This window comes from Eumetopias jubatus, unplaced genomic scaffold (assembly GCF_037043125.1).
Source record: "Eumetopias jubatus isolate StellerSeaLion01/CBP00866 unplaced genomic scaffold, mEumJub1_p1.0 scaffold_5, whole genome shotgun sequence".
In the NCBI taxonomy this organism is placed as follows: domain Eukaryota; kingdom Metazoa; phylum Chordata; class Mammalia; order Carnivora; family Otariidae; genus Eumetopias; species Eumetopias jubatus.
In genome coordinates, this window is record NW_028274811.1 from 114,123,255 (window position 1) to 114,143,451 (window position 20,197).

General features: G+C 42.0%; 1 protein-coding gene across 1 annotated transcript in view; it reads left to right on the plus strand.

Annotated features, from left to right (window-relative positions):
* LOC114211831 (chondroitin sulfate proteoglycan 4-like) overlaps positions 1-20,197 on the plus strand; it is a 54,571-nt gene that overhangs the window by 19,241 nt on the left and 15,133 nt on the right. The window contains exons 6-8 of the mRNA XM_088023188.1: positions 5,883-6,081; positions 9,537-9,668; positions 18,217-18,389. Coding sequence (XP_087879314.1) covers positions 5,883-6,081; positions 9,537-9,668; positions 18,217-18,389 — 504 coding nt within the window. The remainder of the gene's footprint in view (positions 1-5,882; positions 6,082-9,536; positions 9,669-18,216; positions 18,390-20,197) is intronic.

Sequence of the window (20,197 nt, forward strand, 5' to 3'; positions counted from 1 at the left end):
TCTACTGAACTCATTCTCAGCAAAGCGATCTAAGACTAGGTTGTTGGCTCTGGGGAAGGGATCGTAGGCGTCAATGATTATTAAGCACAGTTATAAAAGTTTACATTTATTACGTGCTTACGGAGTACAGTACTGAACATCTTCCAGAAGTGGTATCATTTTCACAACGCTCAAAGCAACTGCTGTTCCTGATGTCCTCATCATAATAGGAGCAGCGAGGCCCAGAATCACCAAGGGAAGGTGTGAAAAGTCTGACTGTCTCACCACCATTCTCTGCCACTTGGCCCACTACTCATGACTGCCTCAAGCTCTCTCAGTGCATCCACATGATCAAGGGCTGTCTTTATTACAAAGAAAAAAGCCCCAAAGCTGTGGTGCTTCTTGCTCCCCCTCACGCAGACTTCAGGGAATAGGTCCACAGCAATTGTATTGAACACACATGTGTTCGCCCAGGAACCTCAGCAGAGGAGTTCGGCATTTTGCTGTGTGGTGCGAAACTGCAGGATGAGAAAGATCCATGGGAGGGACCTAAAATCTGGACAGATATGGGAGAAGAGCTGGAGCTGGCTGAAGGAGAGGAAGACCAAGGAATAACGCAGTGAACTCTTGGGCTTCCTCCTGAAAAGGAATTGAAGCCTTGTTGTGGGTTTGGCTTTCAGTTCTGAGGTGCCATTAGTTATAAGAGGCGCCCTCAACTTAATAATAGCTTTATTATATTGAAATATTCCTGTCAATTTAAGATCTTCAGAACATTAGATTGTGAGAGGAAAAAATGTGTATGCTGGCCTTTGTCTCTGTCTTCCCTTTAAATTAGGGAAATACGGTCACTGCCGAGAACCTTGAGCTTGCTCAGGCAGTTTGCCCACACCCCCTCCCCCATCCTTGAGTTCAGAGTGTTTTTCTCAAGAAAAAAGGAAGAGTCACTGGGGGCAAGGGCCATTTCCTTTATTCTTACCTTCTTCCCTGGAGAGCCTGGATCTAGGCCAGGAAGGGTGCAACTTCCCAGTTTCAATGGATGTGGTCATTTGACTCTGGCTCTTTCTGAGTTTATTCACTTATTTATCTGGTAAGAATCGCATTCCCTGTCTTTAAAATTCTGGATTGAAGTTAGAAGACCGGAGTTCAAGGTTTATAAATTGCCCAACTTAAGCAAAATTTCTCTGAGCCTCATCTTCCTTGACAACAAAACCATGACTGAGTTGTGGGTTGGTGTGTATGTGTGTAAAAGATATATATATCTGGATTTATTATAAGGAATTGGCTTATGTGATTATGGAGGTGGGCAAGTTCCAAGATCTGTGGGGTTAGTCAGCAGGCAAGAGACGCAGGAGAACCAATGGTTTAGTTCCCATATGAAGGTCAACAAGAAGAGCTGATGTCCCAGTTCAAAGGCAGTCAGACAGAAAAGAATTCTCTTTACTCACAGGAGGATCAGTTGGTTTTGTTGTTGTTGTTGTTGTTGTTTCTACTTAGGCCTTCAACTGGTTGTATGAGCCTCACCCACTTAAGGGAGAATAATTCTGCTTTACTCAGTCAACTGATTTAAGTGTTAATCTCATCCAAAATGTTAATCTCATCCATTCTCATAGAAACACCCAGAATAATGTTTAACCAAATATCTGGGTACCCCGTGGCCTAGTCAACTTGACACATAAAATTAACCATCATAGTTTTGAGATTCTATGCTGTCTTTGACTTTTCAAACAGAACTTTCTCAAGACCTTCAGATTATCCCATATGACTACCCAGACTCCTTACTTGTCATCAGAGCTTGGAGCAAGTGGCAAGAAGGGTTATCTGTAGTCTACTTGGGAAAAGGAAGTGGGAGCCTAGGGGGTAGACCCGCTGATAGCATCTCAGACTCTGGATAGGAGTTCAAAGGCAGAAATCTGAATGTTAACCGCTCTATCCTAGCATAGGATACACTCCTTTCTCCTAAAGTACTTTAAACAACATTTCATTTAGCCACAGAACTTGTGGCTGGCTGGTCTCCAAAGTCGTTCAGTGGTGCAGGGAATCATTTCCGATGTGACAGACTGGTGTTAGGAATTGGGGTTAGACCAAGTCCTGAAATGAATCCTTTGCATTTTACTCTGAAATATAGTCTACTGAGTACTTTTGTCTTCAAGCATCACCAGAAATTTTGGTGCATACCTGATCAAATGTATTTGTGTCCACAAGGGGGCTTCACTTTCCTGTTTTTCAACTTTGGCTTTCAATACTGTACATTTTGTTTTGTTGTTGTCTTTTACACCAAAAATAGAATCATTTGTTTGTTTCTGATAAGCATTTGTCATCACTAAAAAGAGCGTTGAGAGCCAGGGACAGTGAAAGAATTAAGGCAGCAAAGCCTGAGATTTTGACAGAAGGCTTAGAAGGGTCAGACAGTGGGATAGTAACTTTATAAACATTTCACATCCCTCATCTGAAACTCAAAACAAAGGTCTGGGTTTTTAAACATTAGAGTCATAATTAGGATTATATTGGATTATAATTAGGTTTCTAAATCCCATTGACCTTCGGTTTAAGTTAAAGGTGAATTTTTAAAAATGTGTTCCAATTAATGTGCTAATTACTTTTTCAAATATGAATTCCTTAAACCATTATTTCTTGGGCTTTGGGTCACTTTTAATTCTGCATTCAGGTCTGCAACCTTTGTTTTTCTTCACCCCATCTACCTGAAGTTGCAATGACCAATGATTTGGCACTAAATCAAGCCTCACCCAAAGCAGTGCGGCTGTTAATTGAACTAAATTTGATTTGAGTGGAAATAAAGAACTAAAGTTACCAGCTCTTGTTTTGAGTGGCAGGTTTTCCACTTGTTTTGAAAGATGGTATATTCCAGAGGCAAGAGGGGGCAAAAGCAGAGTTGCACGGAAGAGTAGCTGCAGTGGAAAACATGCTTCATCCAGCTTTTGTGTGCATGGTGCTGGAAAAAATGAGTATCTACGAGTCACGAGAAGAGAATGGCAGTACATTTCCAAATCAGCTTGAGTTCTTAAAGGAAAATAAGATACATGGATGGATTTTAAAATGTAAAAAGTGAAAAAGTAGAATCAGTGGCTTTGGAATTTTGTTAAGTAGTCCAATTGTGTATTTTATACACACTGTAGCCTTTCCATGGATTAACTGAAGACCAAAACCTTATAATTTGAACATTAGGTTGATGAGCATTTCTGGTAGCTGTTAAAAAACTGACGTCCTTAGAGTTTAGGGCTAAAAAATCCTCAGTGGCCATATTCCAAAAGCCAAGACATAGGAGCATCCATCGACAACACAGTCATGAAACAGATGAACTATCTCACCCCAAATTATGGAGAGATGCTGTGGGATTAAACAAAATCCACAGTACATGTTATAGAATGGCTCCAATAATCATAATCAGGACACTCCAAATGACTTTTGAGTAATGTCTTAAAAAATCATATTTATCTTCAGAACTGAATCTGATGAAGAAGATGGGTGACATAGAGCTAATATTTATTGAACTCTTACTATCTGCCAGGTGAAGCTTCTTCTAAGTACTTTACATATTTTAAATCACTCATTACACATAATAATTTTATCATTCCTAGTTTACTAATGAGGAAATTAAGGCATAGGTAAATTAAGAAATGTGCCCAAGGTTACATAGCTAAGGCATATCATGCCTCATATGAAAATGTAGGATCCTATCTTATATATTTTCTGATATTCCTTTCTCAGATTCTGTTTAAATAGTTATTAGATAATGAGTGAGCATGAATTAAGATATTTCATTAACTCCTTGTGCCACTAAGGAAAACAGCCTCTTAGACCAGAAAGATATCTATTAAATCACTTAGGATTGAATTTTTAAACAAGTTGGTAACAAGCATAGAAGATGATAAGGTTCTAGTCAGAGAGCAAAGAATGACATAAGCTCGAAAATATGCATGGTGTTTCTATAGGGAAGACATTTATAAATACAGACAGAAATGTGAAAATTTAGTTAGTGATAATGCCACCCATTTTTAGTGCTCGTCAAATACCATGTGACTGCATGATTATAGAAACTCAAAACAGCCTCCTTCCTTCAAATGGGATTCAATGTCTAAATATGCGTTTTTCAGCTCAACAAGTTCACAACTGAGCTCCTGATCTTACTTCCCGAATCCACTCCCTGTGCCGCTCTCCTCATTTCAGTTGATGATAACTCCGTCCTTCTAGGTGTTGAGGTCCCAACCATGGAGTCATTCCTCCACCTTTCCTTCTTCCACACCTCACCATGTCCAATTCGCCAGACAGCCTGTTGGCTTTCCCTTCAAAACACACCCAGAATTTGACCCCTTCTTACCACCTCAACAACTTCCGGCCACTCTCTTCTCTCATCTCTCTCCAGGATTATGGCAGTCATTTCCTAACTGGTCTCCCTGCTTCTACCGCTGCCTTCCCATGGTCTGTTCTTGACACAGAAGCCACAGGGTTCTGTTAAGACCAAGTTACTCCTCACCTAAAGCCCTATGATTCTTCCCCATTGCACTCAAGTAAAAGCCCAAGTTCTTACAAATACAATGGCTGTCAAGACCCTGCAGGATTGGGCCTTCCATTACATTTTTGACTCATCTTCTTGCCTTCCTCATCTCACTGCTCCCGCCATACTGACCTCCCTGCTGCTCCTCAAACGGATGACGCTTGCTCCCACCTTAGGGCTGTTCCCTCTGCCTGCATGTTCTTTCCCTAGATAGCCATGTGGCTCCTCCTTCACCTCCTTCCAGTTTTTCTCAAATGAGCCTCTGATTTAACATTCTCCCACCCCTGAGCCCCTTATTTAGCTTTATTTTACATTTTTTTCATAGTGCCGGTGAACTTCTAACAGACTGTATAGTTCATTTCATTACTATGCCTGTTGTTTGTTCCCTGTACTCCTTCATCCCCTCCTGCCCGAATGTAGGCTCTATGAGGATAGGACTCTGTTTTGTTCACTGATGGATTGCAGGCACCCAGAACGTTGCCTGGAACATAGTAGATGCTCAATAAATGATGAATTGTGGAACTAGGATATTTAAGCAAGGTAAATAGATTTTAAATGTAATTGCAAAATAGAGACTATTACTCAGAAATAATTGTAGATGAGCTATCAGCACAGCAGACATTGCAAGGACATAGGCCCCAGATATGTGTTTTCCTGCAAGACAGGTAAAATAAAGGAAAATTCTTAAAATACACAACATGTGTTTTCCCTCAAATATTTAAGAGCTGATGAAATCATTCACTTCTTAAAACGATGAATAGAAATCCTTAAATCAGCCCTGTGAGTAGGTTCTATGATGATCTGAGATTCCATGTAGAATCTTAGCCTATGCTTCCATATTTAGCACATGCCAGGCATACAGAAGGTGCTTAGTTACCATCAGCTTTTATTGTTATTATACTTTATATAAGTATTCTCTTTAAATAATTAATTTTGAATAAATAATTATGAATACTATTTTGGGGGGGACCTTATAAACCTCACAAATTAAACAAACACTATAGCATGCCCTGAATTTCATCTGGTATTTAATTATATGTCTGTTTTGAATTAAGAATCTTCATGCTTTAGGGATGCCTGGGTGGCTCAGTCAGTTGAGCATCTGCCTTCGGCTCAGGTCATGATCCCAGGGTCCTGGGATCAAGCCCCACGTCAAGCTCCCTGCTCAGCAGGGTGTCTGCTTCTCCCTGTGCTCATGCTCTCTCTCTCTCTTAAATAAATAAATAAAATCTTAAAAAAAAAAAGAATCTTCATGCTTTAAAAGCTCTAGTGAATTGCTTTAGTTTCTAAATCTTTGTGCAAGAGGCCAGAGTAGCATAGCTCTCCAGTTTACTTATGTGTCATGATTGGAATTGGTCTTTGCAAGATCTGTGCTTCTCTTGTTTTTAAGGTGTGGGCAAATTCTGTCACTGAGATTACCAGGGGTGACCTCTGTGCAGAAGATGAGGACTCCTCCCCGCAGGACCTCACCTACTGGGTCACTCCACCCAGCAACGGGCATTTGGCTCTCCAGTCCTTTCCTGGCCGAAGCATCCAGAACTTCACCCAGGCTCAAATCAACAAGGGCCAGCTAGTGTTTGTACACACTGGTATGTCATAAAGAAAAGTAATGCGAAACTAAAATGTGTTTGAATCAGAGGTTAACATGATGGTCAAACCTAGTAGTTGCTGCCTGAAAACCACAAGCCATCTAAAAACTTTCTGGGGTCTGTCATTTTTTTTAAGTGGCACGTTGTCGTAAGGCTAATGATAGCAAACACCAGAGAGCACCTATAACTCACACATGGCTTACTCACATGGTCATGTAAGGTCTATGCTCAAATATAACGTTCCCAGAGAGTCTTTTCCGGACCACCCATTAAAATAGCATCTCTACTTGGTCCCTCTCCATCCCTTACTGACTTCCTGCCATTGTAGTATAGATTGCTTTGTTTGTTTGTTGTCTGTCTTCCGCGCTAGAGGGTACAAGAGCAGGATCTTTGTTTTGTTTGCTCTGAGATCCTCAGCACCTCAAAGAGTGATGAGAACAAGTAGGTGCTTAATAAAAATGTGTTGAAAGAATGAAATAATATTGAATACCTTTTATGTTCCAGGTCATGTTCCAGATGCTAGGGATACTTTAGTGAACAAAACAAACATATTTGTAAAATAAATGAACACATGGATAAACTAATGAATGAATATAGCTGTAATTCCAAGAGCCTCGGACATTAAAAGGCTTGTTTTCTTCCTTCTGTTAATCAGTAAGCCAAATAGCTCCTATAAATCTGAGGAAGGGGTGATCCAGTCTGGCTTTGTTTCCAGGTTGCCCCTGTCACTGGACGGAGAGGGGAAGGAGCCTACTCCCATGCTGCTGAGTGAATGGGGGTTGGGCATGCATGAGCCAGGGGGCATGATGGGAAAGCTACCAGTCATAGCTGGTCAGCCATTTTTATTAACTTCTTTGAAAATATAGTCAAGAAAATAAAGATAAAAAAATCTTCTAAATTCAAATGTAGTATTTTCCTGATTATCTCTGCAGTTAATACAAAGAATCCCCAAATAATCTGAAAATAATTTACTATGTGAATGCTCTCAACTAGTAGTTCCAAACCCATAACCTGGGGACCTAGGGGGTTAATTTTATTGCAACAAGATACTAAATCTACTCACATATGTACCAAAGCCTTGATTCTAGACCGGATGATCTTTTCCACGTATGGATGTTCTCATTTTTAAAATGTGTACAGATGTGCCGATTAATAAAATATGATTCATTTAAAGAGGTACTGAAGTAATAGGAAATTTCCTCCAAATTTTATGAGGTTTTGATTATTAGATACCAACAATCCAAGTATTATTAGATGAAGGCCTAGAAAGGTTATTTTTTTGAAAGGATTATATTTTCAAAATGGAGAGAACCACTCTGGACACTCCCCCAAGGGAAGTTTCGGATTTCTACAACGATGCAGTTGGCCAGGAAAAGGAATCCTTGAGTCTCTGGCCACACTGACATCACAGGAGGTGCGGTCACATGACCCATTTCATTTACTCTGCACAAGTCCTCTGAGCCATGTGGAGTAGTGACCCCATTTTAGAGATGAAGAAACTGAGGCTCAGAACGATGTAAGCTGAGCTGACCTTGAAGCTGGGCTTTCTCCGCTGGCTGCCACCCACTGAAGGACAGAGCAGGTTAAAGAATTGCACTTACTAGTTGCAGGACTAAAATGATAATTGGCTCTCTGGATTTATTTATTTGTCAACAACCAGATCCATGTTCACTTTTGGCTGGTAGAGGAAATAATTTCTCCTAAAAAAAAAAAAAAAAGCAGGAAGGAGAGTTAGAGGCAAGCTCTTTGAGAATCAATCCATTACATTCTCTAAATGGCTGCGGAGGCAGTAATGGCCCGCAAAGGGACTGGAGCCCTGCGCAGACGAGGCTGTTGCTGAGACCAGCTGGTTCTCCTGCTACATCTGTCCATTATCAGCCCCAAACAAAGGCTTAGGTTTAATTAGTCTCTCTTAGCATTTATATTTGCAAAGTGCTCTACCACTAATCTAATTCATTTTTCACATGACAACCTAAGTAGGTTGATAAAGCCAAGATGGGGGAGGCTGTGTGATTTAAGGCCGCCCTTTGCAAAGTTCTGTCGGAAAGATCTGAGGTTGTGCAACAGAAAATCTACAGGTCTCCCCTCCTTTCATGTTTCCCTCCTTTCCGCTCTTTGGTCATAGTGTTATAAGTTAGGGTATTCCCAGGACACTATTCTAGTATGTATTTTGATAGGATTCCTTTTGATTCCGTTTCCACGTTGTTTCTGGATTCATGAAATGTGGAAAGTGCCTGGTGGCAGAAAGTATTCTCTTCCTCATTTCATGTTTCATTAAATGCAACTTCAGAGTGCTATTTCTAGTAAAAACAAGCAAACAAGCAAGCAAACAAAATTTGATTGTGGGCCCCTATTCGAAATTAAGCAGACTCAGAATTTTCTCTCTCTCTTTTTAAAAACGATGACTCTTGAGTGTATTGGGAAATTTTTAAAAGTCTGTAACCCTTTTTCGTGAGGACTCGGGGAACTCTGGGTGTGCATAGATAACAGAATCTCAAGAGGCTGTCAAGCCGTCAGCCAGCCGTTTATTAAATTGTGTTATTAAGGGAGTACTTGTACGTAATTGCGGAGTCTGACCCTGCCTTCTTTGTTCCTTGCCACATGTCCCTGAGGGCAACAAAGAGAACATTTCTACCCATTACATGATGCAAAGACATGTGGGCCTCCAGATTTACTGCTGGCTGAACATTTTCAAAGGGTGATGGGAATACGAACATCAGGCTCTACATCGTGAGCTCGCCTGGTGCTTTGTGAGTCAGACTGGGAAAGCACTCCTGGGGACGGGAGCCATAGGGGGCCTGTCTCAATTTCTCTGACACACATAAGTTATTTTATAACTTTATTGATATCACTAATCCTTTGACAGCAGTGTGGGAGTACAGTTCTCTTCCTGCAGGAATTTAACAAAAGCTGACCTGGATCTTTCCCCACTCTTTACTACCTTAGCAGAAAACAGCTAGTTCGAGATCAGTGAATAATTAGAAATTATTTGGAGGGAGGAGCTAAGTGTTTTTACTTCCCCCTAGTTTTGATTTTCGGCATTATTAAGTCAGCGTTATCAATATTTCAGGAATTGCTTGTGTGTGTGTGTGTGTGTGTGTGTGTGTGTGTACACGTGCATCCGACATGTGTGCAATCCAAAGGAAGAAAATGCAGGTGATGAATATGTTTTAAAAGATTTTTTAAAATTTCTTAGAGGTAACACCTTTGCTTTCTTTTGTTAGGTCACAGGGAGGGGGGGAAGGGGAAGGGGGAAAGGGGAGGGGGAAATATGCATTTTAACCTTTATTAATGTTCTTTTAACTTCACATTTTGGCAATATTTGGTTTGGTGAGTTCAGTGACTCTATTAACACATCCTCCAGTTGATAGGGGTTGATTTGCGGGAGAGAGGGTGAAAGTGGGTGGCTTTTGCTGAATAGCCAAAGTGACCAGAATGTAATTCTTCTTTTGAAGGAGCCATGTCAGGAGGCTTTAATTTTCAGGTTACTGATGGTTTGAACTTTGCACCACGACAAATTTTTAGCATCACCGCTCGAACCCTGACCCTTAGCTTAGAAGTAAACCGAGGACTGAGCATCTTTCCAGGTAAGATTTTATTTTTTTTTTTAATTTTTACTTATTTATTTGAGAGAGAGAGAGAGTTTTCGAGCACACAAGCAGGGGGAGGGGCAGAGGGAGAGGGAGAAGCAGACTCCCCTGCTAAGCAGGGAGCCTGACACGGGACTCTATCCCAGGACTGCGAGATCATGACCTGAGCCAAAGGCAGCCGCTTAACCGACTGAGCCACCCAGGCGCTCCTCCAGGTCAGATTTTAACTTGAGTGCATTTGGGGTGAAGTGGTTTTCAATTTATTTAGAAAGCTCTACCTGCGTGGTAAAAAAGTGTCATGGTTTACCATAGAGTGATTCCAACAACAGTTATAAAGCCCCAGAAAGAATCCTCTCTTTGCAGGAATTTAGCAAAAGCAAGGCTGTCTCTGTCTACCCCCTCTCTCTTTGCCCTCCACTGCTTGGCAGAGAGGGTGTGCTGGTGAAGGGCTGCGGGGGAGGAGGCCCATGATCCACGTGCACTCTTCCCATCCTTTCTCTGTAGGGTCCTTGACAAAGCAGGGAGAACCAGGCTCTGCAGTGACCATCGAGATCTTGGATTTTATTTTTCTAAATATAGAAACCCTGTGCATCCATGGGGGCTGTGAGGGATTTCACTGAGTGTTGGCTTCAGGGCCCTGAAGCCTCTAGACTGTTGTTGGCCCAGAATCTCAGCTTGGCTGAGATGGAAAAATCAAAGTGAGCATCTCTGGCTCAATACCCTCACGGCAGGGATAGGGAAAGATTTACCCCATGGCAGGGGTAATAAAAAAGAAGGACAAACATTTAAACTTGCTATTTTTTTAAAAATGCACTGAGGTAGATCGAACAGAAAACAATAAAATTTATATTACAGTTAAAAAAAAAAAAAAACCCTTACACTGTGACCTGTTTACTTGATACTTGTTACCAAACAGAGATGGAGAAAGATAGTAATCACTTTATTAGTTATGGTTATTCTACGGTCACTCTAAGCCAGTTGTTCTCAACCAGGAAGCTTCTAAAAATAGCCACGTCTGGGCCTCACCTTACCCCAGCTGAACGGGGAGTCTCTGGCATAGGCCTGGCCATCATATATTTTTTTAAGTTCCAGGTGGTTCTGAAGTACAGCCAGGATTGAGATCCATGGGGCTGGGCATGGAAGGTACTAGTTTTTTACTCCTTACACACATGTGAGGTAGGTGATATATTTACAGGAATCTGGCAGGATTTGTGGCTTAGAGAGATGATGTCATTCGGCGGTGCAACCGGTAAATGGTGGGTAAAGCTCGCATTCTTCTAAGGGAGACCTGGAGAAAAATCACTGTAACTTTAACAGAAACACAGTGTTTGAGGAGAAATGTTACAATTTTTAGTTGTCTTAAGTGCTTGAGCTCATGAAAAGAAATCTTATTAAAAGCCAATTAAAGATACGTTAACCCAGATTCTTCTATTCCAAATTCTTTTTATATTCCATAATTTTTCTCTGGGAATAACTGTGATGTGTCTATCGATTTTTTTCAGGGCAATGAGGGTGCCATTTAGTGTTTAAAACTAAGCAAACTACTACATCCTAGTAATCTGAAAAATGTAATAACCTACCGGGAAAAAAGTGTTCTAAAATCAGAGTAAATCTGGCTGCTGCAAAAGATGAAACAGTTTTCATCTTTTCATCTCTTCTGGCTCAACTTTGGGTTAGTAATTGATGAGAGTTGTGTCAGCTTAAAGGGGAGTTGTAGCCACTACAGCCTAGAAAGTTTTGTGTTTCTGGCACCCGTTTTACTGAATATTAGGTTAGCAAGAAAAATATATGAAAGTGGCCCAAATTCCCTTGTCACCTTTGTGGAACTATGCAAAACATAGAGTTTTCATAGCCCTCTGTCTAATATTCGGACCCAGCCCTGAGTGAGCAGCTCCTTTCTCCAAGCTTGCCCCTAGCTAGCACCTGCGCTCTGTTATTCTTGGTTCCCGCGTTGCCCTCTGTCCCCGGGCTGTGACTTGTCTCCAGCTCCAGCGCCTGGCCAGTGGGAAGGACGATGGGTTTTCGTGTCCATTTCCATTAGGCGGCTGTTACATTTGATAAAATCTCCACTCGAGTGGGTGTGGGAATGACTACTGCAGAGTCACAGGTTTTAGAGTTGGGATGGACCTTATGGCTCACTTGGTCCAGTTGTCCTTGGGGTTTTTCCTTTCCTCACGTCCCCGGTGGTGGGGGCCCACTCGGTTCTGCATCGGAAGTCCCTGGTGTGGGTGTGGTTCCGATGACCACATCTCCTCCTCTCTCTAGGGACACAAGTGAGACTTGCTCAGCTGGCTTCTGCAGTGGCCACCCGAGGGTGTTGGTCCCTGCTGCTGTGTGAAGTTGGGCGGGGGGTGGGGGGAATGATGACAGATGCCCCACTCTCCCTCCTCTCTCAGGACCGCACCCCCTGCATCATGACAGGTCCTGCAGGGAGCAGGCTCTGAGTGACCTCTGCCTCCCTCGTTATTAGGTGGTACTTTGGTTGAGAGGGGAGGGGGGCCCTGTACCCTCCTTCCTGTGTGACTGCAGGTTTCAGCTGTCAGCTACTACTCCTCTTGTCATACTCCAGTTGACCCATATGTTCTGAAATATCAGGGAAATCGTATTCCTTTTTATAGAACAATAGATTTTATAGAACCATAATAGCAGGAAATCTATTCCTGTTCTAGAATGGACATCCAGATACTATTAATACCTGTGCTTTTGTTGTGTTTTACATTTTCGTCTACTGCCCTGGATTGTTTGAAGGATTTCAGTGAAATAACGTATATAAAAGTAAGTTGCATCATCCCTGTTTGAGCATGATGCAATGTTGATAGAAAACACTGGGGCTCAGGCAGTTTCAAAGCCATATAACTAACAGAAATCATAAGCCCCAAGAGCGAGTGCCAACTCCAACCCCAAATCTTGTGCTGGAATCACGGCAGCTTCTCTCCTTTCTGGGCATGCCTGTGTTCCAGGCCCGTCTCAGTTTTTAGAATACCAGTTCTCAGAGAATGCAGTCATCATGGAGGCTCTTTATTTTTGTCTCCTTGATATTATTGACGGATTGATATACACAACCAGGAAAATATGCATAGCAATTTAATAAACAGCAACAGACATTTTGTGTGGTTCACTCCCTTGAGTAGGAAAATCTTGCAACCCAGCATCAGTCCACATTTGTTTTTACTCACACTGATCCCATACCAGTTGGACTCTCTCCAGCAGACTGGCAGACTTTGGCCGGGCTCCTTTGCCTTCCTTGTGGACTTAGTCTTAAAAAGTGGCCCTGACTTGAGACCTGTAAGAATTTGTAGGGTGAGCCAAAATACTTATAAGAATACTGAATGTTTGAATATTTTAAGGTTAACCATAGCTTCTGTGCCCTGCCAAAATTGAAAGTCATTTTTAACTCAGTTATTTCAAAGTAGGAAGGACTGCAGTTCTAAATGAACTCTTTGTGTGTGAACGAAGAAAAAATGTCTACGCAATGTATATTTTCGTTATTTTGCATATATATGTGTATACATAAATACACATATACACGTATGTACACACACACACACATACACTCACGTTCTACTTCTTCCTGCAAAATTTATTCCCCAGAAAATTTTATAACGAGTTTTTCACCTTGAATGCTACCATGAAATGCGTTTGTTTGTTTATCTTTAGTCGTGACATATTAGAACATGTTGTGGTCTTAGGACCTAGTTTTTCTGCATATCCAAATGGTACTTGGCTCTTTTACAAAGAGTGTTGAGGAGGGGTTGACCTTGAGAGTTTTGTCAAACTGGTCTAGAGTATAAGCTTACACAGTAGCTGATCAGTGAAGGGTATTCATAGCAGACTGTGTCACTCCAATCCCCTTGGGGTTCCGTCATGCTATAGAGGGAATCACATCTCACTCATGGGCCATCTGTCCTTTGTGGTGGGAATGGAGGGAGAGAAGAAAGCAGAAGGAAATCACAGTGTGTTGCTAGAGTTTAGAGCAGAGATTTGTAAAACCTTTTAGTCAGCTAGTCTTGCAACACTGATTTGAATATTGCAAGACTTAGTGGGAGATAATCAAGAGCTCTAAGAAAAGGCTTAATCAAGCCTTAAGGAAAAAAAATAAAGGCTTACTAATTGGGGAAATAGGAGACTTACCCTCAAGAGTACACTAACCATACAAAACATATGCTAAGGGTCCAGTGAGTGGTACAGACTAGGTGAGCGACACGAGTTCAGGGGAGGGAAATTCCCCATAGACCGGAGTAGTCAGGGAGAGCTTGTTGGCTAGACAGGTCCTGAGCTGCCTGTGCAGAGGGAGTAGCATTTCAATGAGTGGCAACAAAGAGGGGTGAGCACACCAGAGAGCACAGAATGGCTGCAGAGGTGAGGACCAGGGAAGAGGTTTGGCAGCGTGTTCGGAAGGTGGAGAGGAGAGTCGGCTGAATTTGTTGAATGATTCATCACATTTCCTAACTCAGTTATCATTCCAGCACTGAGCTTAAAGTAGTACAGTGTAGACAATATAGCGTCAACTTTAAAAATACTCATTTTGAGGGGCACCTCGGTGGCACAGTCGGTTAAGCGTCTGCCTTCGGCTCAGGTCATGATCCCAGGGTCCTGGGATCGAGTCCTGCCTCGGGCTCCCGGCTCGGCGGGGAGCCAGCTTCTCCCCCTTCTCCCTGCTTGTGTTCCCTCTCACTATCTCTGTTGCTATCCTCTGTCTCTTTCCAATAAATAAACAAAAATCTTAAAAAAAATAAAAATACTCATTTTGGAGTCAGTGAGACCTACATCTGACCATTAAGCAAATCGCTTAACCTCTCAGAGACTTGTTATCCCTTCTTAGTGAGGACACAAATCTGTATTTCTTAGGATTATCATCATATCCAAAAGAAATGGCAGGACTGTCTGTGCTGTTCCTAGTACATTTCTACTCCTTATTAGGGCTTGTCCCATATGAGACACTTGATAATGTCTGTTGAAGAAATGAGCAAGGCCTCCTAGCCTGGTGGCCATGAAACTCTTGCTGTTATGGAGGTGGTTGTTTTTCATGAAACAAACACAATGGGAGATAAGTTATGTTTGAGAAATGCTGTATTTAAAAGAAGGATAAAGTAGATTTCTTTACCCCAAGACTTAAAGTCTGTAACATGCTGATTTGCTTTTCAAAATCTCTAAGAGGTGAATATGGAGTGAGGGCTTGCCAAACAGATTTGGTTATGAGCCCTTTTATTACCACACTTCTTGTAGGATGGTTAATTTATGGAATATACAGTTAGGTGGCACCATGGAGAAATCCTTCCCAAATTAAGTTCCTGGAGCTTACCGATAAAACTATCAATGCTTGGATAAAAGGGGGTGGGTTGGGGGGCAAGTGATGTTTGGCTTTCTGAGAATTGGGCTGAATGCTAAAAGATGCTCATCAGGCAGTTACAACATGGAGCTGGCTAGTCTTGCTGGCTGAACATGCCCAGATGACTTCTGAATAGGAATTAAACCCTAGGAACACTTCTGGGTTAGATACCTGGACAAGGGGATGAGGGATCGATATACCCTGGCTGAGGAAAAAAGCACCCTTGGCCTGGAACATCTCTGGTGGGTCCTCTCCCCCAAAAGGCTAAGACAAATTAAATGGTACTGTTTTAAAGAAGGAGCCCCTCCCATTCCCCCCACCTGCCAAAGGTAGCCCTGGACCGGGAGGAATAAGTGAAAAGTTAAAGTCCTTTATACGAAGGAGATAATTAAGAAGGCACAGTGGGGGAAGTTCTAAAAAAAAAAAAAAAGGCTGAAGATAGAGAAGTTTGGGTATCCAAAGACTGCACACATGAAAACACGATCCACCTGACAGGATGAGGGAAACCTACGTTGGCAGGTAACAAAGAATGGGCCTCAGTTTTGACTTTATGTAACACTGACTGCGGGTACAGAATAATTCCTCTTGGCCTTCCTGGGTGACCTCAGATCCTGGGCCCCCAGCTCCAGAAGCTGGAAGAGGGCAGTGTCTGCAAAAATTTCAGTGGCAAAGACGTAAGAGAAATGTGGGAGGCAGTTATAAGCATCACCTGAGTACTTGTTTGTAACAGTCAAAATTGTGCCAAGACAGTCCTGAACCTGGGGCCCAACTGTGTTCCTGAGGCTGACATCACCAGGCACTCCTGCCTCACCCGCAGAGCCCCAGGACCTAGTGCCCATCCCAGGGGCTCAGACATTTTGTTTTGTTTTGTTTGGGTTTTCAGGTTTACAGAGGTATAATTAACAAAATTTGAAGCTATTCAAAGTATACAAAATGATGATTTGATATACCTCTACATTATGAAAGGATTATTCCCCCCATCAAGTTAATTAACACATCCATCACCTCATATACTTACCTTTTGTGTGTGTGTTTGAGAACATTTAAGTTCTCCTGTCTTAGCAAATTTCAATAATGCAGTATAGTGCTATCTGCTGTAGTTACCATGTCAGACATTAGATCCTCAGACCTTATTCATTTTATAACTGAAAGTTTGTACCTGTTACCAACATTTTCTTATTCCCCCATCCCCTGGCAGCCACTTTTCCACTCTCTGTTTCTGTGAGTTCAACTGGATTGGTTTTGTTTGGGTGTTTTTTTTTTTTTAGATTTTTTCTTTTTTTTTAAGTAAGCGATATCATGCAGTATTTGCCTTCTCTGGCTTGTTTCACTTAGCATAATGCCCTCCAGTGACATCCATGTTGGTGCAAATGACAGAATTTCATCTTTTTTGAAGCCTGAATAATATAAATTATATATGTAGTTACATATGTAATTATTTTCTTCAAGATAATGGTTTTGCTTCCTTTGGATGTATACCCAGAACTGGGATTCCTGGATCGTATGGTAGTTCCGTTTTTAATATTTTGAGGAACCTCCACACTGTTTTCCATAGTGGCTGCACCAATTTACAAAACAAGGGTTTTCTTTTCTCCACATCCCTCATCAGCTTTTATCTCTTGTCTTTTCGATAATGGCCGTCCTAACAGGTGTGAAGTGGTATCTCATTGAGGTTTTGGTTCTCATTCCCCTGATGATGAGTGATGATGAGCACTTTTTCATGTACCTGTTGGCTTTTTTTATGTCTTCTTTGGAAAATAGCTATTTGGGTCCCTTGCTGATTTTTAAATTGGACTATTTGGCTTTTTTGCTATTGAATTGTATCAGAACCTTGTATATTTTGAATGTTAATCCCTTATCAGCCATGTGGCTTGCTAATATTTTCTCCCATTCCATAAGTTGCTTTTCTATTTTGGTGATGGTTTCCTTTGCTGAACAGACACTTTTCAGCTTGATGTGGTCCCACTTGTTCATGTTTGGTTTTGTTGCTAGGCATTTTCAATGGAGCCTCCATATTGAAGGCTCAGCACAATCCTTGCACATCTGAAAATCTTATCCAAAGCTGGCTTCCCCTCGTGTTAGCTGTAGTCTGTTCCCGCTTTTAAGAGCCTGATATGGTTTAAACACTGTAATTGGTGGCCCTTGCTTTCTAAGGCTACGATGCTCAGTAAGTAAACCAAAACAAATGTCGTTCAGGAGGCTTAGTTATTATGGGGTGGTTGACGCAACTTCATAAACAATTTATCAGATGACTACTCCAAGGGCTACCCTGTATGAGGCAAAAGGCTAAAGCCCTTAGCCAGGGCTAAAACAGAATAGATAAGGTGAGATTCTGGGCCAGGAGGACTATGAGAATCTCTTCCAGACCTGTCACTCTCTCTGGCTGGGGACATTCCCCAAATCCAAGTGAACTAAAGGGATATGTACTCCAACTCTGTGCCCCCAAACCGTGGTCCACGGATCTTCTAGTCTGTGAACTGGTAAGAATAGAAAGTATTTAGAATTTTTTATACCAATCTGACATGGCTGGGCATTTCATTGTATTTTATAAAATTAGAGGGGTGATTGGGGGAGGGGAAAAACACTGCTCCTTCACCGCAGACCGTTTGAGAACCATGTGTTCTAACCTGAATGTCCCCAAGGCTCTCTAGCTCTGAGTTGCCACATTTGGTCAAATTAGCACAAACACTTGTGTGTTCCCAGTTCTTCCTCCTGCCTGTCTGGGGTCCTCTGGAGATGTCTCAAGTTCGTTCAAGAGCCAACTTCTCCCCCAAATGTCCACAGAGGGACACTCCATTGAGCACCTGCAGCTACCATCAGGCCAGGGTGCAGTCTGTCCTCCTGGGGTGCGGAGGGCGTTGTCTCTTGTTCTCTCGGGGCACCCAGCCAGCTCCCCTTCCTGCACTCTGAGCCAAGCCCCCACACACTGGCCTTGCATCTTTTCTCTGGGGATCAGTAAGCCACGCAGGACTGGCAGGGACTGAGGAGCTCATCTCATCGGGTTTTCCTCATTCATCTCCAGCCCCAGGAGCAAATCACATCCTTAAATAGATGTTGTGGAGATCACTAGCCTCTCACAGCACAATTTCTTGCCAGCCAGTACCCCCCATGTGACCATGTATTTTCCAGAATTTTCAGGGGTCTATAAAGGTCATTTTGTTAACTGGCAGCCTTCCTATGCTTCATACTTCAGTGCCTGTTTTAATCTTCACTTAGGTTCCATGAAGCCCCTTTCATCTGGTGACCTGAGAGCTGTGACCAGTGATGCGAACAGCATAGGAAACAGAACTGTAACGTTTACGGTTATAAGTTCCCCTAGACTCGGGAGGCTGGTGCGAGTCAATTCTGACAACAGCACAGAGGATATTTCCGTGTTTACGCAGAATCTGGTGAGTCCTGATGTCCGTGCAGCTGGGCAGGGCTGGGTGGCTCTGCAGGGTGGCCCCTCGCTTGTCTTCATCCTGTTAAGCCCAGCCGATGTGCTCCTTTGCCCAGGCAATGACCATTTCAGCTGTGCTGGTTTTCAAACCAAACACTTTGTAGCGAGCACAGCATGACACAATTGTCAGAAAACTCTAAGCAACTTCAAACTCTGTGTCTAATAAATGAAAAGGAATCCTTTTATCACGAAGACAGATTTAAAAGGAAACCCAAAGCGGAGGCGCAGGAGTAAATTCCGCAGGATATGTCATATTTTACATATGATTTAATATGTAAAATTATATACATTATTTAGCATAGTATAGTTATACGTATACACATAAATCTGTATGTGTGTGTATTTAATCTGTATCCAGAACCATCTGTTTTAAACTTCACCAGCGTTCTACCACCACCACCATCCACATACCTTTTTATTTAAATGGATAAACATTCAAGCCTTTTGATATATATTTTTTTTTCTTTTGCATCCTAGGAATGTGAATGACTGTGATATGTGATTTCATTTTCTAAAAGTCTAGGTTCCCAAATGGTCTTCGTGAATATAACTAATTCTTGCTTTTTCCGTTCTTAAACATTGTGTACATAGATTTGATCGATGATTTGGCTGTGGCTTTACATTGTAAGGAATAAAAACACTCCAAAGTCAAATTTAGAGACATAGTAAGAGTGAACCACATGTCTGCCTTTAACCTTCATGCCATTTCTCTCCTATGTGATGTAGCAAAGTTGAATTTGGCTTTTGCCTTGCAACTGCCTTTCGGATGCATTTAAGGAAGCAGATCATGAGGCTAGCAAAAGCTCTGAGCATAGCACTGATAAAGAAGAAGTATGAATTCTCTAGTTTACAGATGCACTCTGGAGGAAGAAAAAATAAATTAGGCTGAAAACTAAATTCTGTGAGGAACTTAATGTGTCCAAAGGCATCAAACCCTGCCCAGGCTCAGTTTGCATTTTGAATAATGACAAGAATGATATCAGCCCTATAAAGATGCCTTGGCTCTAACCCTTGTTCTTTAAAACAAAACAAAACAAAACAAAACCCACTTTTTTAGATGGTGATCAGTTCAAGCATGAGTTTCCACTAGTTTTCATTGCAAATATATATGATTTTAGATGAATCTGGTCTACTAAGCTGCAGTGAATATGGTAGCCAGCATCCACTAGTTATGCTGCCGTAACAAATAACTCCCAAATCTCAATGACTCACAATAACAAAGTCGAGTTCTCCCTTATACTGTGTATGGGCTGTGGGGTGGCTGTGGGTCTGCTCTCCATCTCTCCTTCATTCCAGGACCCAAGGTCAAAGGGCAGACCCTCTCTTGGGCAGTGGCTGTATTTACTACAGAGGAAAAAGAAGTGAGGGTAGAACCACATGATGACTTTTTTGAAGTTGTGCTCAGATGTGCCATGTGTCACTTATGCTCACATCTCATTGACTAAAGAAAGTCACATTAGCAAACCTGATGTCAGTGGGGTGAGGAAGGACAGTCAGTCATCCCACAGAGAGGAGGGCCTGAATAATTGGAACAACAGAACAGTCTACCACAGCGGGCTAGCCTGGTAATCTGAACACTGTTTGTAATACCTTTTCCTATGAAAACAAACCGCTTTTATAATACAACACACTTGTAAACAGGAACTAAAACCCCAAACTAGTTATAAGGCTCTGGGGCAGGCAGTAAAAGTCTTGATCAATTAAAATCCAATTATTTTAAGGTTTTATTTTTCCTCTCATTATTCCTTCCACTTTAAA